Source organism: Lytechinus pictus, chromosome 8 (assembly GCF_037042905.1).
Source record: "Lytechinus pictus isolate F3 Inbred chromosome 8, Lp3.0, whole genome shotgun sequence".
Taxonomy (NCBI): domain Eukaryota; kingdom Metazoa; phylum Echinodermata; class Echinoidea; order Temnopleuroida; family Toxopneustidae; genus Lytechinus; species Lytechinus pictus.
The window spans coordinates 9,427,912-9,452,139 of NC_087252.1; the positions used below are offsets into that span (position 1 = coordinate 9,427,912).

Here is a 24,228-nt window from a genome sequence, read left to right on the forward strand (position 1 = left end):
TGTCAAATGTTCTACGAGCTCAACACCCGTAATACCTTGGTCACATTTGCAGGGAATCCTAGCTATATGCGAGTCTTATTTTTTGGTTTTTACATTCAGACCTGAAAAGAAACGTTTTAAGCATCGTTACACATTTAGAAAAGTCAATATGTGGATATTTTTGTCAGTAAATAAACCAACTCAAATACAAGTCCTCGAAATATTTTTTGGACGGACATCACATGGCCAATTTTAGCCCCCACCCTTAAATTTGGGAGAAACCCCTCCGTCTGACACCCATAGTGTTGTAGGTAATCAAAGTTATACCTCAGTCAAATTTGCTTTACCGCGGCCGTACGTACAGCGAGTTGAAAACAGCCGTTTTAACAAATTGTAATAATATTATGAATAACAATGAATAAAACAGCTTTTTTCGACTCACCGTACAATAGCCGTGGAGCAAATGTGACCAAGGTATTAGGGTGTTGAGCTCATAGAACATTTGACAAGCCAAAAAAAGGGGGTTCTCTAGAAAATCTAGAAAATAAAGGTCACTTTGTCCCGCGTTAAATTTCTCAAGCAAAAACAAAAAAGGTTGTTTCAATAAAAAGCCCCCGACATATTTGGTGAGACTCTCAAAGGGGAGGGGGCATACTGGTGTATGAACTATGACTATGACACTATGACACACAAAAGGGGTGGGTACGGCCGGGCCGGAAATGACCCCCCCCCCCCCCCCCCCCCCCCCACCTGAATCCGCCACTGATATAGGTATTACAATAAACACATTTGCTCATAAGCATATCAAGGGAAAAATCCTAATATCTTTTAACTTCATGCTTGCCGATTAGAGACATTAAGTTTACGTGAAACGTAATGTTGTGATACTATATACATGCCGCTCTTTCTTTTCTTTTCTTTTGATCAAAATAAATTATGGTTATTTGATATAATCTGGTGTATTTGTGAAGATTTCTCCGAATTCAAACAAACCTTTACGTGGGGATTCACAGAAAACCAAGAAACAACCAGTTTTACCAGGAATTGTGGGGATTTCCCCAAGATGGGGTTTTACCAACACTTCAAATAGGCGCTCACATGTGACAACTAATATTGGCAGGCATTTATGGTGGGTATTACCAAAGCTATAACGACTTGTGGGGATTTGCCACTTGTATATTGATATCTTAAAAAGGCTTTAAAAACTAGTATGGCCTGCATTATACTCAGCATTTTCAACCACAAAGCTCGATCAGCAGGTCCGGCTGTGTCCTAAACAAAATTCTGTCCAATTTGTCACAATACAAGAAGGACTTCTTCAAATCTTGGTACCATTTCGGATTGAAACGCAATCAAACAGTTCGTCCATCTGATCACTCTAGCTGAAGATACTGAACTCGTCATTTCGGTAAGTAATATTTTATTATTGATTTATTCAGTTTCCAATTTTATTCCTTCATTTTCAACATCCCCATGCAATCGCCATGAGTTATTCAGAAGTGTAATTCCTTTGGTGTCACTATACCTATATCAATAGATCCACGTGTAGCTATCAGGGGCGGATCCCGGATTTCCCAAAAGGGGGAGGAGACATTTCAGAAAAAAACATTGAGAAGCAAGAAATAATAAGAAAAGGGTCTTTACCCCTTTATGCCCGACATTTTCCATCCCGAATGATTTTGATGGATCTTAAAGGGTGTCTGCACGGGTAGGAAATGCCTCCCCTCCCTATCCCCCCCCCCCCCCTATTCATCCACCAATGTGCACAGGGTTTGCTATCCATTGACTCTTGACAAACCAAAACAACCGCCCAGTAATTCGTAATGTCTTGTTTCCTCTTCACGTACGTCGTTCTACTCGCTTCCTTTATCGAATTACATTAAACCCCCCTTAAAGGGGGGTACTGGGGAGGCTTAGGATTTTTTTTTTGCTCGCCATATTTTTCCTGGAACAACCCCCCCCCCCTTCATATTGTATCAATTTTTTTGCTTTTTTGTTACAGGGATGGTCCGGGCTGAAACTATTTATGTCTTTATACATATGGTAGAATTCACATAGCAAAATGCCGAAAATTTCATCAAAATCGGATAACAAATAATAAAGTTATTGTCGTTTAAAATTTAGCAATATTTTGTGAAAACAGTCGTCGTGAATATTCATGATGTCACAGCCCCACTTTCCGTTTCCTATGTTATTACATAAAATCCTATTTTTTCATTATTTCATACTTGTGTGAATAATATGTCTCCCTTATAATGAAATAAGTTGCAGCAATAAATATGTAATGCACTATTCAGTTGTCAACCCAATTTTTCTAGTTCTTGGAAGAAAAATTAGAATAAACCTAATTTCATATAATAAAATACAAAAGAACAAGCGGGAATGTGACATCATCAGCCCACCTATGAATATTCATGACGACTGTTTTCACAAAATATTGCTAAATTTTTAAATTCAATAACTTTGTTATTTGTTATCCTATTTTGATGAAATTTTCGGCATTTTGCTTAGTGAATTCTCCTTTACTTATTATAAAAGCTATAAATACTTCCAGCCCGGACCATCCCTTTAAAGGTCAAGTCCACCTCAGAAAAATGTTGATTTGAATGAATAGAGAAAAATCAGACAAGCACAATGCTGAAAACTTCATCAAAATCGGATGTAAAATAAAAAAGTTATGACATTTCAAAGTTTCGCTTATTTTTAACAAAATAGTTATATGAACGAGCCAGTTACATCCAAATGAGAGAGTCAATGATGTTACTCACTATTTCTTTTGTTTTTCTATTGTTTGAATTATACAATTTTTATGAATTTGACGATTAGGACCTTCTTGCCTGAACCACAAAATGTTAAAATAATGGAATTCCACGTGTTCATGGAGGAATGAAACTTCATTTCAAATGACAATGATGAGAAAATCAAAATATTTCATATTTCATTATAATAAAATACAATAGAAATAGTGAGTGAGTGATGTCATCAGTTCCCTCATTTGCATACCGACCAAGATGTGCATGTTTTGTCAATTCGGAATCGAAACTTTAAAATATCATAACTTTCTTTTTTTTACATTCGATTTTGATTAAATTTTCAGTGCTATGCTTGTTCAATTTTTATCTTTTTATTCAAATCAAGTTTTTGTTGGGGTGAACTTGTCCTTTAAGAATGCTTCCTTGACACCAATATACATTAAACAAAATAAAAATAAATATGACTCCAAGTCGACCTAATATATGCCATTCTAAATTTATTTAATAATTGTTACTGTGATTAATTCGGCTCGTATTTGACTGTAGCATAAACTCATTAAACAGGATGCGAATCAATTTTAAGAGACATTATTTGCACGAAAATGTAGACGTGAAAGGATTTAATGTGCTAAGAAGTGTCTATTTGGTGGCTATATTTCACTCAAGAATGTACCGTTTCCACACGCGACGCGTGCCATGTGTTTGGCATGCTTAGTACATGCATGGACCTATGAAGAGATGGACGATTAACGCGAGCAATTCTTTGGTCCAATGATAGTCACCGTCGCCTGGTTATGCGCATCTTAATGAGAACATACAGGTGTTGTAACAATAGCAATTACCATGACTACCAAGACGTATCTGATCACCCAAAGACGGAACAGTTTCCCGGTCTTGATTTTTGTTGGCTGATACCCTGTTTCAGCATGTGCCTTTCAGTCAACATGCTTCATATTTGGAGCAGCAAACTTGAAAAGCAGACGATCTTTATGATATAAAATATGATATTATTCGATCCGCTAACTACCGCTCACACATAAGGACCTCAATAACATTGAGAGATACACGATCTATAAATGTTATGTACCACGTATATTTGGAATATTATGGAGAAACTTGGGAAAATTAAATTTTAAATGGTAAACAATCAATCACAATATTGCCTCTCTATTACAATATGAAGACATTTCCCCAAATAAAACACATGGAACTAAGATTACCAAAGGTAAAAAAGAACTGCACATCGATTTTCCACGATTTAAGGGATTTGTTGTCTATTGCGCATATAATTTGTGAAATATAAATGTCCAGTCACGAACTGCTTCCGTCCGTTCTCACGGTGACGATCATTGAATCCATGGTACATGCATATACGATCCTGGCAGAGGGGGCACAGCGACCCCCCCCCCCCCACACACACACACGCACACTTTTTAAAACACGAAAACAGTGCAGAACTGTCCCTCTTTATCACCTAAATGCCCTCGAAAAACTTGCTCGGTTTCCCGTTCGTCTTTTCATGAAAGGCTTTCACAAAACAGTTACAAACACAAAGAGTGGCGTAGAGATGCGTGAGATAGGGGGCTCCCCCCCCCCAAAAAAAAAAAAAAAAATCACGACCGAGGGGAAAAAAACAAAAGGAAAGACAGTAGAGTGAATTTTAATATCATCCGATATTTTCCGTAATAAAAATGTTAACATTTTTGCTCGCTCGCTTCGCTTGCTATCATTTTTTTTTATTTTGCCCGATATCATGTACCCTTAAAATCTTTGGCTTATTTCGCCATTGCATGCATATAAGAGAGTAAATCATATCACTCACTCTTTGCTTTGCTTTTTCTTCTATTGTTTTGAATTTACAATATTTCTTCTTTTTTTACATATTTGATAAAAAAGACCAACTTGACTGAGCAATAAAATGTTTAAACAGTAGCAATTTCACATGTTCAGGAAGGAATTCGTTTCACAGGACCATGAGGAAAAAAATTTAATATTTCATATTTCATACAATAAAAAAATAGTGAGTGACTTCATTAGTCCCTAAGCTTCATTTGCATGGTGACCAGTGGTCGGCAACGTAAAGTTTAGCCAACAGTTTTTTTTCACGATTGATTGCATTGACAAAAATGTACAATCAATTTCTAAAACCGAGCGTACCATAAATCGCTAAACTCTGTCTTATGGGACCCAGGATGTGCATATCTGTTTTACAGATTAAGCGAAACTTCAAAATTTGTTTTTTTACATCCGAATTTAATGGGCTTTTCGGTGTTATGGTGTTTGCATTTTTCTCTTTTCATCCCAATCAACCTTTTAAAAAGGTTAGCCATATTCTTTAATTTTCATTGAGATCCCTTAAAGGGCACCTTTACGGTACAGAGAAGGCCAATAATTAGACGAGTTTTATTCAACTAACGTATTTCGTCTTAAAATGGGCACTTCGGCCTCTCATCTTACAGTGCAAAAAAAATGACCCCTCTCCATTTTTCCAAAGCGTGACCATATATGTTTTTAAGCAATAAGAGGTTTGAAGGTTTGGTTTGAAGGTTTTATTAGAATATCCACATATCGCAGCCATTTAGACTGAATTGCATTGGATTTACAAAATTTATAAATAATAACGATAAAATGATAACATGGTAAAGCAATCGAACATTATAAATATATTATTTACAAATAAAAATACAAACACTTTGGGTAACTTGACAGATTAAGGAAATGGTGACCAGAGTGTATAGATAAGGGGAAAGGGGATACAATAGAGTGGGGAAAGAGGGTGGGGGAGATGAACACAGAAGAGATTAATATGAGAGTAGTGATACACAGATGTCATTCTGATTTAGATTAAGAAGAGTAAATGTATATCAAAATATGAATATGGTAATGATATGTAAATTAAGTGTCAACGAACCCCCCCCCCCCCCCCCTTATATGAGTGTATTGAAACGTATATGGTATACGGGATTATGGTGATAATTGACTAAAAACATTAATACAGCAAATAGGATGATAAAACATACTAGTAATCAAAGAAAACATTACCGATGGTGTCTTTATTGTGGGAATTTTCCTACTTTCTCTTCAACAAACAAAATCATATTAAGGGGAATTGTGTTCTATGTCCTTTACCTTGCTACATAAAAAAAGAAGTTGTAATCATCGTCAGAATAGCAAGATTTACGAAACAATTCAAATTTCCGAACCGCTCGCTTGCGGAGTAGACCCATCAATAACTGCTTCCAAATCAGGGGTGCCATTTTGTAAATAATATGGGATAGAGTTGGCTTTTGTTGACCAACGAAAGATATAACATGCAATGAGATGAAAGGGAATAAGCCAGTTCGTAGTTCCTTTATGCGCATGATCAAAAGATTCTACACATGATCAGAGGAAGGTCATTTGTACTAAAGTGACATGGTGGTTTAAAATCTAATGAGATAAGCACCAACTTTGATGTCTTGATTATTCACATATTCTTTTGAATAGTGATATTCATTTACATCCACAAAAAAAACAACAATGCGTCCACGAACGACTGGTATTTCACTGTTTGCCAAGTACATTGTGCAACATGCTATGATATGCATTCAAAGTAGGAATTCAACAAATACCTTCATAAGTGTTCATTGGTGTGCTATTCTAGTCACCTGGTCTATTCAAATTCTTCATCCTGCTATGCAAGGCAAGCTTACGTAATATCTTGCTTTGAAATCTGCCTATCATAATGAAAGAAATGAAAGGTCATTTGACCAAAATTGTCCATAAGTAACTACGAACTGGTCTATTAGGAAATGCACTGCTTCACGAAGTGTTTATGAAGTTGTTAGAAAGCGTGTGTGGGTGGGGTGTGTGTATGGATGAATGTGAGTGTGCGAGAGAGGTTTGTGTGTGAGTGTGTGTTTTGTTTGATTCTTCACCATCAACCTGACGCAACTGAGATGTTACGACCTTGTCGGGATATTGTCTCTTATAGTCAGCTATGCATGCTAGATCCTTGTGAAAATAATATGAGAATAACTTTACCAGGACATATCAAACCAATGATTCAATATTAGACAACTTCATATTTCTGACTCACGGTATGCAATAGCGAAAACTAAGTTATAGCAGTCAGACCGCAGGTCCCTATGCTAATGAGCAAAAAGGCCAGATTCATCCAAATCATCTCGTGGCTGAATCCTCCTCCTTGCAAAATCTCGTGATTCGTGAGATTTTCTTTCTCTAAGAATTTACCTGTTTTAACCTCAAGTTAAATGAAATATTATTGCTCCATCAGATAGAGTAAATGTTACTCTTTCATATTGGTCATTTATTTTGTATACAATACTTTGTTAAATAAGTAAATTTCTGGCCTGAAAATGTGCCTCAAAACTGAATTTTCTTCCTCTGTTTTCTTTTGCAAATTGTGCAAAACTTTTTTTATTTTGAGCCTCAATTATATCTATTTCACCATAAAGCTGAACTTCTGTACTTTCTCACAATGCCACTCTTGATATGCAGCACCTTTTAATCGGGTCAAGATCACACTTTTTACACCAAGGTACAAGACGAGATTTCTGAAATTTTGTACTTGCATGAAATCCAGAGTTCTGATTGGCTGGATAAGGTTCACAGAATAACAGGCGCGGGGTTTTTGAGGAGATTACCACATGGGAAGTGTGACCTTTCCACGAACCCAGGCTCTGGAACCGTTGGAATTTGCCATTGTGTGGTCTTTTGGACCAATCAGAGTGCAGTATTCTTGTTTTCAAGCTGCTTTATGTACTTGGCAAATGAAAAGTGTGATCTTTACCCGATTAAACCAATTCTTATTTTGAAACCTATATCATTTCAAAGCATACATATTCATCTTTATCATGATATAAAAATCATTTGGGCTCAAACAAAAATAAAGTGTGAAAATAGCAGCTTTTGTCAGGTGAAAATATTTATTTTGTAGCATATTTTAGATCAAAATTTTAACCTATATTACAAAATCTTTGAATAAATCCAAACACATGACCTAGAAGAATGATTCTTCTTCTTTACAATGGTACCAAATTCATGAAATTCGATGCACAATTAGAGCAGCAATGTCCGAATGAAAATAGGTGTTTTGGTCCGCATCAAGCTCATTAAATATGCAAAACATCTCAAGTCATGAATATCACTTGGATGAAAGAAGCCACTTTCTTGGGACCTGCAGTCTGACTGATAGAGAATGGAGTGAACTGCATGAGACGTGTACTCACCCACGTCACACGCAGTTCACCTAAAACTTGGAGATTTCGCAATTGAATTTTTAGGGACGGTTTCATGCAAGAACACTGTAAATGTATTGAAAAGGCAAGACAATGAAAAGCTGGGATGTCTTTGTCAATATTGCAGAACCGCACCCAGTTTCCTCCTCATAGTTTCGGACACAAAAATACAAATATGTCTTGTCCAGAGTCGAAAACAAATCTGCTGTAATTTGTTTCACAAATGTTGGTCCGACTTGATATGGAATGAGAAGTTCAAGTGATTATCCTTTAATATTGCATTTAAAATAATCTTCATTGTTTTCATTCATGTGTAGATTACAACAAAAGACATGGCTGTTTCCCGGAACGAAGATAACACACAAAAGGGTCTTCAAACCTTGGAAGAAAGCCTCTCTGAGATGCCCTTGAACATGCGGCTTTTCTCACTCTCGATGCGTTCTTTGTATGCTGACAAAGCAGTTGGAGGGGGCAGCCAAGCTGCTGTAGACTTCCGAAAGCTCCGTGACAACACACGGGACGACGCGATGGTTTATCTAAAAGGAGTGCTTCCGGTGGCCACCAAGTTCGTTTCCAACATCAGTGAGTTCTTCGAGTTTTACACTGCTCTTTCGTACGAAGAATGGTGCGACATGTTGAAAGATATCACACAGGAAATAAGCAGCTATAAGGGACTTGCGGTGATCCTAGTGCAGATGCACCAAGATATACTGGTACCGCTAAAGAAAAGAGAAGACGACGCCACTGTGATTGTCAAATCACTCCAAAACCTACAAGCGGAGTACGACAAGAAAAGAAAAGAGCTCGAAAGTTCCGCTGCAACAAAAAGCGGATGGGCAATTGGGCTGTCATTTGTTCCCTTTATAGGCGCTATAGCAGGCCCAGTGCTAGCTGCCTCCGCAAACAGTGACCTCGCAGAAGCAGTCGCCAAAGGAGAAGAGTGCTACATTCAGGAAAGAGCCGCCATTGCGATCAAGGAATGTCTCGTCCCTGCCCTCAAAAACTTCATCGGTGGTCTTGAGGCTGCAGCCGGTTTCTTTTCTGTCATGGAGAATGAGCTGGCGAAGTTTGAGGGCAAAGCCAACAAAGCCTTAGAAAATAAACTGATGCTTCATTACAAAGTGATGAAGACAGAAGCCGAAAAGATGGATGGGCTGTGCATGAAATTCCACGCTGTTCTACCGGCCGTCCGTACTGATTTTCTCGCCATCCCTACGACTGGAACCGACAAGTCCTACGTTGATAAGTGGCTTGAAGAGCAGAAGAAGGTCATCAAAAGAAAGCTAAAAGATAAGGCTGGGGGTATCTTAAAGGCCATCAAAGATTCTGACCCTGCTTCTGAAAATTAACTTTAACGAAGCAGAACGGAATATCGCGGGCTGAAAATCCTCTTTTGTATAAAGCACTGGCGTACATTATTGGGCTCGCGGGCATGCCCCCCCCCCCCCAAAAAAAAAAAAAAGTTTCACAACCGAGGAAACAAAACAGAAACGGAAAGAAATTGAAAATTAAAGAGGATGGAATTTTATGGTATTTTCTATGTCATGAAAATCTTTACCGAAATTAGATTTTGGTAGTAAAAGGTCAAATTGTTCTGTCTTGCAACGTTATAGAAATATTTCACCATATGGCACATCTGACTCCTAAAATTTTTGGATCCATTGCGATCTGGTATAGACGACCATTCCCACTCCCTTTAAATCCCTTGAGGAATGAAATATTGCATGTTTTAATCAGCACATGCCCATGCAGCGATGGATTGGGGGTACTTGATCCCCAAAGTTCCAAGATGAAAAAGAAAATGAGACCAAAAAAACACAATAAATAACTTCAAAATGAAACCTTTCTCCTCCCCCCCCCCCCCTTACATACAGCCTTATTTTCGATATCGATCCACCTTAGTTGCGAGCAAGATAAACTAAAAAGAAAATCTGTTTTCACCACATCCATATTGCACCTTCCCAGTGGCGTACCTAGGATTTTCCACAGGGGGGGGGGGGCAAATCGGCCGCAAAAAAAGGTCTTCAATCAAAAATAAAGGTTTTCGTACCAGAAAAAAAATTGACAAGCAAAAAAAAAAAAAGGTCTTCAAGCTCGTCAGGGAGGGGGGTATGGTTTTTGTATGGGTTGTGGCTCGTCAGGGGGGCAGACTGCCCCCCCCCCCCGTAGGTACGCTAGTGCACCTTCCTTTGGCTTAGCAAAAACATTTCGTTACAATTGCCAGCCACTGATCTGTTTATCAAACACACACACATAAAAAGCACCTCATCTGAAATTGTGACTGTACAAGGTTTTTTTTTCTTATATGGGCATCATGATTTATGGCGAAAAAGTCCACGCTTTTTTAAGTCAAATTGCTATCATTTGAATTATTAACTTGATTGGTGTGCATTTGTATTTGTATATGTTTTCCATTTAGGGCATTATCTAAAATGTCTTTGGCACGAAGTTGCGGCTTATTATTGAAAACACTTAAAGATTATACGACAATACACCAGACGTTGGACTGTACTGTTTCCAGAAGAAGAAGAAGAAGAAGAAGATTGCAAGTTAAAGGATGTTCGGTATTATAACATTGTTGTCTAGAAATCGGAAGATATTTTATATCTTTAGAATGAAGTTTAATATTTGCATCAATTTATTGTTATTTTAATTGGCCTATAATACGTATAATAATAGGCCTATGCGGTGCGAAAATGAAATCTTGTGTGTGCGGTTTTTTTTTTTTTTTTTGGGGGGGGGGTAGGTAGTTTTTGTATGCCTTGGTATTTTCTGGTCTTCAGATGGCGTTGACTTCGGTGGTGGCATTTGACTAGTTTGCAGCACAGACCCTGATTGGAACTTTCAGTACACAAGGCATGAGTAGGCTGCACATTCAGACCCTTAACTCGAGTGAAGCCGAAAAGATGGATGGGCTGTGCATGAAATTCCACGCTGTTCTACCGGCCGTCCGTACTGATTTTCTCGCCATCCCTACGACTGGAACCGACAAGTCCTACGTTGATAAGTGGCTTGAAGAGCAGAAGAAGGTCATCAACAGAAAGCTAAAGGTTAAGGCTGTTGGTATCTTGAAAGCCATCAGAGAGCATGACCCTGCTTCTGAAAAGTAAAATAGACGAAGTAGAACGGAATATCACGCGCTGATATAAAATCATCAACAGGGCCTATATTACTGTTGAACATGATGTCAAAATACATCAGGAGTTCATGTTTTTGTACTAAAAATGTCAAGGGTTTCTAGTTTGAAACTATTTAGAAACTTTGTCCCATATTGGCCCATCTGGCCTCCTCGAAATTGTTGGCCCATTGCATAACTCAAAACATGACAGTGCACCTGTGATTTCCTGGGGAGAATTTGGCAAAACAGATCAGTCCGTTTCAAATCTTGGTCTCTTTGAGCTGCATTCAAAACATACTGTTTGAAGTTGCAAATATTTGTATATATTATGTCGCTTTACATCGCATCGTATTTCATAATGATAAACTAAATCAGTTTGGTTTAATACAGACCAAAACATGCTGGTATATGCTAGAGGCCCCTTCTATACAAAAGAATTACAAACATTTCATATTATTTTTGCTGAAGTGTCTAAGATTTGTATTAAAATAGGACACAGTTGTTTTTCTTTCATTTCTTAACATATAATGTTTTGAAGGTTTACTTGGTGTTATTGAGAATATAAAAGATAATAATGCTTTATCAAATCATGTGATAATTTTGATAAAAATATGATTTACACTAATCGTAAACTGGGGAGTGTTCCCACATGTAGGTAAATACGCACGAAATACATTGACGCTGCACCATACTAAATTGAAAATGTTTCCCTGTCGTATGTTAATGTCGTAAGTCAATTATATTTTAGTTTTTATTTTATTACATTTAACTCCATGTCACTTCCCTCTTTCATTTTTTTTCTTTCACTGATCTTCACCCATCAAAGTCAATTGACAAAAAAAAAATCAAATATAAGGTTATCTTGCGACAAAGCTCCATTTGGATTAATGATTAATAAATATAGTATTTAATAATTATAAATGATAATAATAAGAATAATAGTTATAATAATAATAATAATAATAATAATAATGATAATAATAATAATAGGAAAATTATAATTTTATGAACAATAGCAATAATGATATCAGTAAATAGTAATGGTAAATTAATAATAATACAATTATGAAAAATATTATTGTCATTTGAAGAAAAAAGTCATAAAGCAGATAGGTTTTATAATTCACATCTTGTTTTTTTTTTTTTTTTTTTTTGTGTTGCATATATAATTATCCGATAAACTTTATATAGCTGTACCCTTATTTTTTCTAAGAATAGACGCAGAGATGTTTTATTTCTGTATTCACATGATTTCACAAACATGTGGATCTATATAGAGACATAAGCGGTATAACCTTTTTTCTACATTTCTTTCTATTACATGACGTATTTTATTACTGTTCGGTGTTGGGCATGTTTCGGTATATAGTTTAAAAAATACAAGTAAAAATAATTGGTTTCTGCATGTATTTATGGGTTAATGGGTTACGTTTTTACGAATAATTTTACGAAAAATGATGCAATGATCAAAGAACTTTATTTTCCTTCCTTTGTTATAATTGATGTATACTTTAGTTTGTACTCTATTTACTATGTATGGGAAAAATGTAATCTAAATAAAGGCTTAAAAAAACTCTGGAACTAAAACCTACAATTTGTGGTCCCATTTCATGCTTTCGTCTACCTGTCTTGGTTGGTAAATCACAATCGTCAATCATTTTAACTTGTATTTATCACCTCTTTCTGTAAATTCACTAAATTGATATACATGATCGCCTAATTTGGGTAGATTTAACAATTTATTGCAAAACTGTAAGATATGTTAATTGTTCTTGCAATGTCCCTGGCTTACATATTGGTGACTTTGTTGACTTCTCTATCGGTTACATGTTGAAAAGTACATTTTCTAGTTTGAATCAAAAGAAAACTGTGATGAATATAGGCTTACATTATTATGGAATTCTTTGTTATTTCCTCAACAGTGGTGTACCAAGTGGGGGCAGGGGCAGTCTGCCCCGCCGCCCCCCCCCCCCCTCCCTTCTGGCGGATTTATCCGGGGGGGGGGGCAGGACAAGGGGAAGAGGGAGAGAGAAAGCAATTCAAAGAAAGAAAGAAAGAAAGAAAGAAAGAAAGAAAGAAAGAAAGAAAGAAAGAAAGAAAGAAAGAAAGAAAGAAAGAAAGAAAGAAAGAAAGAAAGAAAGAAAGAAAGAAAGAAAGAAAGAAAGAAAGAAAGAAAGAAAGCGGAAGGAAGGAGAGAAAGAAAGAAACAGGAAGGAGATAAAGAAAGTAAGTAAGAAAGAAAGAACAAAAAAGAAAGAGAAAGGGAACGAAAGGAAGAAACAGAGGAATGAGGGGGAAAGAAAGAACATAAAGAGGAGAAAGGTAAAACGGGAGCAAAGGGGGTAAAGGAAGGAAAGAACAAATTATCCTGAAATACTATTATAAGAGTGAGAAACGGGAAATAAATTAAGATTTGGCAAAATGGCAACATTTATTACGGGAAAGGAAAAGAAAATAGGCACCAAAAAAAGCGGATATGAAGGTAGAATGGAACGAGCTAAAATGCTATGTGAAATTTGAGTTAAAAAATGAAGAAGAAAAAACAAGGCCGGGAAAAAATAAGAACATGGCCGGGCTGCCAATTAGAAATAAAGAACGAGAAAAAAGAATGGAATAGCGAATGTATATGAATTAGTCTTATCATGCTTTTAGGCTTGCCGCAATCAGGACCCCCCAAAAAATATTAAAATTAGAAAGGTTCAACAGGTACCGCCAAAACATTGCCTATCTCCCTAGCTATGGACCTTCATCCTAGGTCCATACATAGACATAGACATAGACATACATAGAAGACATAGACATGCCCATTTAATGACATAATTTCCATTTCAGAAAGCCTAAAATTTTCTCGCTCGTGAAAAGGAAATATAGCTCACTAATCGAACGATATAAGGCGAATCACAAGCAGAAAATAGTTGATGCTAAGACGTGAAAAGTGAAGATGTAAAGGTTTTAATGGCAAAGAGTGCCCCTTTCTCACTTAACAGATAATACAAGCGCGAGGCGCGGGCAGAAATTCTGTATAGGCTGCACTGACCTAGAAGGAAAGTTTTAAACACTGTTCGGGAAGTAAAAAAAAAAGAATCATGAAGAGGATACGTACGACAGTAAATGAATAATGTCAGCGAAAAGCTCCAGCTGATTTATTTTTCAGATAAAGATGGGCATTAAATAGTTAACGCGGTCGCGAGGCATAATATTGAATATTTTATATAGTGACATGCAAAAGGAATATCTAAAGGACTCTTTTCAAGAATTCACAACTGAAATAATGCGAGCGCGAAGCGCGAGCCTTAGTTTTTTTTTTACATTTAGACCTGAAAAGAATCGTTTCAAGCATCGTTACACATTTAGAAAAGTCAATATGCGGATATTTTTGTCAGTAAATAAACCAACTGAAATACAAGACCTCGAAATATTTTTGGACGGACATCACATGGCCAATTTTGTCCCCCACCCTTAAATTTGGGAGAAACCTCTCTCCCCATCCCCTAGTCTCACACCCGTGGTGTTTTGATAGGACAACATGTAGGTAATCAAAGTTATACCTCGGTCAAATTTGGTCTACGGCGGCCGTACGTACAGCGAGTCAGAAACAGCCGTTTTAACAAATTGTAATAATATTATGAATTAAAATAATGAATAAAACAGCTCTTTTCGACTCGCCGTACAATCGCCGTAGAGCAAATGTGACCAAGGTATTACGGGTGTTGAACTCATAGAACATTTTGATTTCGTTACATACTCTTATAGGGCAGGGGCGGATCAAGGAATTCCCAAAAGGGGGGGGCACATTTTCCAAAGGAAAATTTGATAAGCAAAAAAAAAGGGGGGGTTCACTAGAAAATCTAGAAAATAAAGGTCATATTATTTGTCCCGCGTTAAATTTCACAAGCCAAAGGAAAATTTGATAAGCCCAAAAAAAGGGGGGGTTCACTAGAAAATCTAGAAAATAAAGGTCATATATTTGTCCTGCGTTAAATTTCACAAGCAAAAACTAAAAATTTGTTTCAATAAAAAGCCCCCGACAAATTCCCAATTCCCAATATTTGGTGAGACTCTCAAAGGGGAGGGGGGCTACTGGTGTATGAACGATATATTTACATTAAAAATGTTGACTATGACACACAAAAGGGGCGGGTACGGCCGGGCCGGAAATGCCCCCCCCCCCCCCCCACCTGAATCCGCCACTGATATAGGTATTACAATAAACACATTTGCTCATAAGCATATCAAGGGAAAAAATCCTAATTTCTTTTAACTTCATGCTTGCCGATTATATAGAGACGTTAAGTTTACGTGAAACGTAATGTTGTGATACTATATACATGCCGCTCTTTCTTTTCTTTTCTTTTGATCAAAATAAATTATGGTTATTTGATATAATCTGGTGTATTTGCGAAGATTTCCCCAAATTCAAACAAACCTGTACGTGGGGATTCACAGAAAACCAAGAAACAACTATATGTAGTTTTACCAGGAATTGTGGGAATTTCCCCAAGACGGGGTTTTACCAACTTCAAATAGGCGCTCACAATCATATGACAACTAATATTGGCAGGCATTTATGGTGGGTATTACCAAAGCTATAATGACTTGTGGGGATTTGCCACTTGTATATTGATATCTTAAAGAAGGCTTTAAAAACTAGTATGGCCTGCATTATACTCAGCATTTTCAACCAAGAAGCTCGATCAGCAGGTCCGGCGGTGTCCTGAACAAAATTCTGTCCGATCACGTTCTCATTCAAATGACATTCAAAGTACAGATTTAAAATTGGTCACAGTACAAGAAGGACTTCTTCAAATCTTGGTACCATTTCGGATTGAAACGCAATCAAATAGTTCATCCATCTGATCACTCTAGCTGAAGATACTGAACTCGTCATTTCGGTAAGTAATATTTTGCTATTGATTTATTCATTTTTTTATTTTCTAATATTATTCCTTCATTTTCAACATCCCCAATCGCCATGAGTTATTCAGACGTGTAATTCCTTTGGGATCCCTTTACCTTTCACAATAGATCCGCGTGTACTATAAGGGGCGGATCCCGGATTTCCCAGAAGGGGGAGGGGACATTTTGTTCAGAAAAAAAAAATTGTCAAGCAAGAAAAAATAAGAAAAGGGTCTTTACCCCCTTATGCCCGACATTTTCCATCACGAATCATGATTTTGATGGATCTCAAAGGATGTCAGCACGGGTCGGAAATGCTTCCCCTCCCTTCCCCCCCCCCCCCTCCATTGATCCACCAATGTGCACAGGTTTGGTTCGCTATCCATTGACTCTTGACAAACCCAGACAACCGCCCAGTAATTCGTAATGTCTTGTTTCCTCTCCACGTACGTCGTTCTACTTGCTTCCTTTATCGATTTACATTACTGTGTTAATTATCATGACCATGAGAAGCGGGGGTGATGGGGAGGGTTAGGATTTTTTTATTTTGCTCGCCATATTTTTCTTGGAACAAACTCCCCTTCATGTTGTATCAATTTTTTTTTTGCTTGCTTGTTAAAGGGAAGGTCCGGGCTGAAAATATTTGTGTCTTTATACATAGAGTAGAATTCACTGAGCAAAATGCCGAAAATGTCATCAAAATCGGATATCAAATAATAAAGTTATTGAAGTTTAAAGTTTAGCGATATTTTGTGAAAACAGTCGTCATAAATATTCATTAGGTGGACTGATGATGTCACATCCCCACTTTCCGTTTTCTTATGTTATTACATAAATACATATTTTTTTCATTATTTCAAACTTGTGTGAATAATATGTCTCCCTTATAATGAAATAAGTTGCAGCAATAAATATCTAATGCACTATTCAGTTGTCAACCCAATTTTTCTAGTTCTTGGAGGAAAACATTAGAATAAACCTAATTTCATATAATGACATACGAAAGAACAAGTGGGGATGTGACATCATCAGCCCACCTTTGAATATTCATGACGACTGTTTTCACAAAATAATGCTCAATTTTAAAATTCAATAGTTGTTGTTATTTTTTATCCTATTTTGATGAAATTTTCGGCATTTTGCTCAGTGAATTTTTCTTTATTTATTATTAAAGCTATATATAGGCCTACTTTCAGCCCGGACCATCCCTTTAAGAAAGCTTCCTTCACACCAATATACATTAAACAAAATAAAAATAAATATGACTCCAAGTCGACCTAATATATGCCATTCTAAATTAATGTAATAATTGTTACTGTGATTAATTCGGCTCGTATGTGACTGTAGCATAAAGTCATTAAAACATGATGCGAATCAATTTAAAGAGACATTATTTGCACGAAAATGTAGACGTGAAAGGATTTGATGTGCTAAGAAGTGTGTATTTGGTGGCTTAAAAATGTTTTCACTCAATAATGTACCGTTTCCACACGCGACGCGTGCCATATGTGTTTGGCATGCTTAGTACAGGCATATACGATCCTGGCAGCGGGGGCACAGCAACCCCCCCCCCCCCCCCACACACACACACACACACGCACACGCACACTTTTTAAAACACGAAAACAGTGCAAAAACTGTCCCTCTTTATCACCTAAATGTCCCCGACAAACGTGCTCGGTGCCTTTCGTCTTTTCATGAAAGGCTAAATCAACCCCAGACAAATCTTGATTTGAATCAATAAAGAAAATAAACAATTATAACACTGAAAATTTCATCAAAATCGGATGTAAGATAAGAAAGTTTCCTTTATTTTTCACCAAACAGTTGTAAACACAAAGAGTGGCGTAGAGATGCGTGAGATGGGGGGCTTCCCCCCCCAAAAAAAAAAAAAAAATCACGACCGAGGACAAAAACAAAAGGAAAGACAGAAGGGTGAATTATAATATCATCTGATATTTTTCGTAATAAAAATGTTAACATTTTTGCTCGCTCGCTTCGCTTGCTATCATTTTTTTGCCCGATATCTGGTACCCTTAAAATCTTTGGCTTATTACGCCATTGCATGCATATAAGAGAGTAAATGATATCCCTCACTCTTTGTTTTTTTTTCTATTGTTTTGAATATACAATATTCCTTTTTTTACATATTTGACAAAAAAGACCAACTTGACTGAGCGATAAAATGTTTAAACAGTAGTAATTTCACATGTTCAGGGAGGAATAAAACTTCCTTTCACAGGACCATGAGGAAAAAATTAGAATATTTCATACGAAAAAAAAAATAGTGAGTGACGTCATCAGTCCCTAAGCTTCATTTGCATGCTGACCAGGGGCCATGCAGTAACATAAAGTTTAGCCAACAGTTTTTTTTTTACGATTGATTGCATTGACAAAAATGTACAATCAATTTCTACAATCAAGAGTACCATAATTCGCTACACTTTGTCTTATGGGACCCAGGATGTACATAACTGTTTTACAGATTAAGCGAACCTTCAAAATGTGTTTTTTTTTTTACATTCGAATTTAAGGGACTTTTCGGTGTTATGGTGTTTGTATTTTTCTCTTTTCATTCCAATATACTTTTTTTTAAAGTTAGCCATATTCTTTAATTATCATTGCGACCCCTTAAAGAGCACCTTTATGGTACAGAGAAGGCTAATAATTAGACGAGTTTATTCAACTAACATCTTTCGTCTTAAAATGGGCACTTCGGCCTCTCATCTAAAGGCGACCGCACACCTTACGACTGGTCTGCGACCCGATATTGGAACAAATCGCATTTTGCTCATTTTCTGAAGATGTGAATGGAATATATCATTTTATTTGAGGTTAAAATTAATTGAAATTATAATATTATAACCATTTTGAAAGATTGCAAGCCCTTATTTTGGAGTAAAGTCCAAATTAGTTTCAAATCGTAGCCAATCCTACGACTGCTATGACGCCATTACGACTAGATATTAGATTCGCTTTTATTCTAAGAAGGATGATAGCATAGTCACAAATTTGATCATAAGTATTCGTACGATGATTTAGAACATTACACAGTAAGATATTCCAAGTCTCAATATTAGCAAATTCTACTACATTTTATTCAAAAATCGGGTCGCAGACCAGACGTAAGGTGTGCGGTCGCCTTTACAGTGCACTCGGGTTGACCCCTCTCCATTTTCCATAACAGCGTGACCATATGGTTATGTTCTCTTTAAGCAATAAGAGATGTCTTTCCTGTGGAAATTTTCCGACTTTCTCTTCAACAATCAATATCATTTCAAAGGGAACAATTATGTTCTATGCCCTTTTGCTTGCTACGTAAAAAAAGAAGTTGTAATCATCGTCAGAATAGCAAGATTTAATAAACAATTCAAATTTCCAAACTGCTCGCTTGTGGAATAGGCCCATCAATTACTGCTTCCAAATCAGGCATTCCATTTTGTAAATAATATGGGACAGTATTGGCTTCAGTTGTTGACCAACGAAAGATGTAACCAATGAGATTAAAGGAAATTAGGAAATGTAGACACTGCTTCATCAAGTGTTTATGAAGTTGTTAGAAAGCGTGTGTGGGTGGGGTGGGTGTATGGATGAATGTGAGTGTGCGAGAGAGGTTTGTGTGTGAGTGTGTGTTCTGTTCGATTCTTCACCATCAACTTGACGCAACTGAGATGTTACGACCTTGTGGAGAAAATGTATCATATAGTCAGCTACGCATGCAAAGATCCTTGTGAAAATGGTACAAAAATATGAGAATAACTTTACCAGGACATATTAAACCAATGATTCAATATTAATAATTCAGACAAGACAACTTCATATTGATGGTACATTTTCTTCTGACTCACGGTATGCAATGGCGAAAACGAATTTATATAGAATGGAGTGAACTGCATGAGACGTGTACTCACCCACGTCACACGCAGTTCACCTAAAACTTGGAGTTTTCGCAATTGGATTTTTAGGGACGGTTTCATGCAAGAACACTGTAAATGTATTGAAAAGGCAAGACAATGAAAAGCTGGGATGTCTTTGTCAATATTGCAGAACCAGACCCAGTTTCCTCATCATAGTTTCGGACACAAAAATACAAATACGTCTTGTCCAGAGTCGAGAACGAATCTGCTGTAATTTGTTTCACAAATGTTGGTCCGGCTTGATATGGAATGAGAAGTTCAAGTGATTATCATTTGATATTGCATTTATAATAATCTTCATTGTTTTCATTCGTTTGTAGATTACAACAAAAGACATGGCTGTTTCCCGGAACGAAGATAACACACAAAAGGGTCTTCAAACCTTGGAAGAAAGCCTCTCAGAGATGCCCTTGAACATGCGGCTTTTCTCACTCTCGATGCGTTCTCTGTATGCTGACAAAGCAGTTGGAGGGGGCAACAAAGCTGCTGTAGACTTCCGAAAGCTCCGTGACAACACACGGGACGACGCGATGGTTTATCTAAAAGGAGTGCTTCCGGTGGCCACCAAGTTCGTTTCCAACATCAGTGAGTTCTTCGAGTTTTACACTGCTCTTTCGTACGAAGAATGGTGCGAGATGTTGAAAGATATCCAACAGGAAATAAGCAGCTATAAGGGACTTGCGGTGATCCTAGTGCAGATGCACCAAGATATACTGGTACCGCTAAAGAAAAGAGAAGACGAAGCCACTGTGATTGTCAAGTCACTCCAAAACCTACAAGCGGAGTACGACAAGAAAAGAAGAGAACTCGAAAGTTCCGCTGCAACAAAAAGCGGATGGGCAATTGGGCTGTCATTTGTTCCCTTTATAGGCGCTATAGCAGGCCCAGTGCTAGCTGCCTCCGCAAACAGTGACCTCGCAGAAGCAGTCGCCAAAGGAGAAGAGTGCTACATTCAGGAAAGAGCCGCCATTGCGATCAAGGAATGTCTCGTCCCTGCCCTCAAAAACTTCATCGGTGGTCTTGAGGCTGCAGCCGGTTTCTTTTCTGTCATGGAGAATGACCTGGCGAAGTTTGAGGGCAAAGCCAACAAAGCCTTAGAAAATAAACTGATGCTTCATTACAAAGTGATGAAGAAAGAAGCCGAAAAGATGGATGGGCTGTGCATGAAATTCCACGCTGTTCTACCGGCCGTCCGTACTGATTTTCTCGCCATCCCTACGACTGGAACCGACAAGTCCTACGTTGATAAGTGGCTTGAAGAGCAGAAGAAGGTCATCAAAAGAAAGCTAAAAGATAAGGCTGGGGGTATCTTAAAGGCCATCAAAGATTCTGACCCTGCTTCTGAAAATTAACTTTAACGAAGCAGAACGGAATATCGCGGGCTGAAAATCCTCTTTTGTATAAAGCACTGGCGTACATTATTGGGCTCGCGGGCATGCCCCCCCCCCCAAAAAAAAAAAGTTTCACAACCGAGGAAACAAAACAGAAACGGAAAGAAATTGAAAATTAAAGAGGATGGAATTTTATGGTATTTTCTATGTCGTGAAAATCTTTACCGAAATTAGATTTTGGTAGTAAAAGGTCAAATTGTTCTGTCTTGCAACGTTATAGAAATATTTCACCATATGGCACATCTGACTCCTAAAATTTTTGGATCCATTGCGATCTGGTATAGACGACCATTCCCACTCCCTTTAAATCCCTTGAGGAATGAAATATTGCATGTTTTAATCAGCACATGCCCATGCAGCGATGGATTGGGGGTACTTGATCCCCAAAGTTCCAAGATGAAAAAGAAAATGAGACCAAAAAAACACAATAAATAACTTCAAAATGACACTGTCAATTCATCAAAATAAAATCGATTTACTTTTTTAAAAAAGGGGAAAAAATGGTTCAACACATGGCTCAAGAAATTGTTCAACTGTTTCTTTCTCCTCCCCCCCCCCCCCTTACATACAGCCTTATTTTCGATATCGATCCACCTTAGTTGCGAGCAAGATAAACTAAAAGAAAATCTGTTTTCACCACATCCATATTGCACCTTCCCAGTGGCGTACCTAGGATTTTCCACAGGGGGGGGGGGGCAAATCGGCCGCAAAAAAAAGGTCTTCAATCAAAAATAAAGGTTTTCGTACCAGAAAAAAAATTGACGAGCAAAAAAAAAAAGGTCTTCAAGCTCGTCAGGGAGGGGGGGATATGTTTTTTGTATGGGTTGTGGCTCGTCAGGGGGGCAGACTGCCCCCCCCCCCCCCGTAGGTACGCTAGTGCACCTTCCTTTGGCTTAGCAAAAACATTTCGTTACAATTGCCAGCCACTGATCTGTTTATCAAACACACACACATAAAAAGCACCTCATCTGAAATTGTGACTGTACAAGGTTTATATAGGCATCATGATTTATGGCGAAAAAGTCCACGCTTTTTAAAGTCAAATTGCTATCATTTGAATTATTAACTTGATTGGTGTGCATTTGTATTTGTATATGTTTTCCATTTAGGGCATTATCTAAAATGTCTTTGGCACGAAGTTGCGGCTTATTATTGAAAACACTTAAAGATTATATGATTGCAAGTTAAAGGATGTTCGGTATTATAACATTGTTGTCTAGAAATCGGAAGTTATTTTATATCTTTAGAATGAAGTTTAATATTTGCATCAATTTATTGTTATTTTAATTGGCCTATAATACGTATAATAATAGGCCTATGCGGTGCGAAAATGAAATCTTGTGTGTGCGGTTTTTTTTTTTTTTTTTTGAGGGGGGTAGGTAGTTTTTGTATGCCTTGGTATTTTCTGGTCTTCAGATGGCGTTGACTTCGGTGGTGGCATTTGACTAGTTTGCAGCACAGACCCTGATTGGAACTTTCAGTACACAAGGCATGAGTAGGCTGCACATTCAGACCCTTAACTCGAGTGAAGGGTTTGCCCAGCAGACTAGCATTTGATGTCGATCGTGTATGATATTGTTCAGAGAATGCACTCTAATATGAAGTGTAGATGTGTAAACCCCGAACCACGGTATTAACAAAAGTGGAAAGTCTAGGCCTACGCTATATAATCAAGTCGATCGGTAAATTGCTAAATCGTCTATTGCCAACTCGTACACTCACCACATGTTCTATACTTCCATTTATTCTAATGCCATTCCGTCCATCAACGTTTCGTCTAACAACCATTCGGTCTAATCATCACTTCGTCTAATCACCATTCCGTCTATGACCTTTTCGATCCATAACCAGTTAATTGGTCTAATATCCATTTTATTTTCATTTATTTTGTTTAATGAACACTTAGTACAATTAGACCAAATGTTATATGGACTAAATGGCTATTGGACCAACAGGTTATCAGACGGAATGGTGAGTGGACGAATTGGCAATTAGAGTAGACTATGTGGATAGTGGACGAACCGATGGAAGGCCAAATGATAGCAGACAAGTTGGCGATTGGACGAATTGGCATTAGACGAATTGAAAATTAACCGTTGAGTCAGACACGATGAACGTCATAAAAGTTCGACCAAGTTGGACGTTCAACAAGTTAACAATGCTCCCAACAAGTTCTTCAGATCAGATTCAAAATTCAAATAGAAGTTAAGAGACAGAGATGAAAGAAATTTTGGACTGGAATATTTTGTTATCATTTGGATGCATGAATAATTCTGTATATTAAATCGATGAGGAAATTAAAAGTAGCTGCATTGATGGATTGTTTTGCAAGATATAATTTATTTGACCCTTGATGAATTCAATGATTGATAACTGTGTTCTGTATTGTATCATTACTCATAATTATTTTAAGTTTCTGAACTGATTTGATCCGAAGAAAGGGTGAAATTGACGACTTGAATTAAATTCAGTTCTCTTAAAGGGGTACTCCGCGCTAAAAATAATCATATATAGTCAAATTCACTGAGCAGAATGCTGCGAACTTCAGCAAAATCTGATAACAAATATCAGTTATTGAAATTTAAGGTCTAGAAATATTTTTGTAAAAAACTATGCACGTCGTCATGAATATTCATTAGGTGGGCTGACGATGTTATTTCCCCCACTTTCCTTTTTCTTATGTTAATTTAATTCATGAAATCATGTTTAAGAAATTGCCCACCGGACCAACGCACTACCACGCCCTCCCCTTGACTGTTACAGTCGTGAAATTGTGTTGGGAGTGTTTTTTTGACGTAAATTTTCACGTTTAATTGCAATTTCTATTGATTAGACCCCCCTAAACAAATTAAAATTTGCAGCCATTTGGCTCATATAGACCTGCAAAACTTATGGCATGTCAAAGCTATGGCGTAATGAGCCAAAAATGAGGGG

The 24,228-nt window shown here is 37.3% G+C and overlaps 2 protein-coding genes across 2 annotated transcripts; both read left to right on the top strand.

The window, feature by feature from the left end:
• Window positions 1-1,091: 1,091 nt before the first annotated feature.
• LOC135155052 (uncharacterized) lies at window positions 1,092-11,925 on the top strand. Its single transcript, XM_064103543.1, has 2 exons — window positions 1,092-1,387; window positions 8,290-11,925. Exon 2 carries the CDS (start codon window positions 8,305-8,307, stop codon window positions 9,319-9,321), a length of 1,017 nt encoding a protein of 338 aa, XP_063959613.1. The 5' UTR covers window positions 1,092-1,387; window positions 8,290-8,304; the 3' UTR covers window positions 9,322-11,925.
• A 3,697-nt stretch (window positions 11,926-15,622) lies between these two features.
• On the top strand, window positions 15,623-23,610 carry LOC135155053 (uncharacterized). Its single transcript, XM_064103544.1, has 2 exons — window positions 15,623-15,982; window positions 20,224-23,610. Exon 2 carries the CDS (start codon window positions 20,239-20,241, stop codon window positions 21,253-21,255), a length of 1,017 nt encoding a protein of 338 aa, XP_063959614.1. The 5' UTR covers window positions 15,623-15,982; window positions 20,224-20,238; the 3' UTR covers window positions 21,256-23,610.
• The last annotated feature ends 618 nt before the right edge of the window (window positions 23,611-24,228 follow it).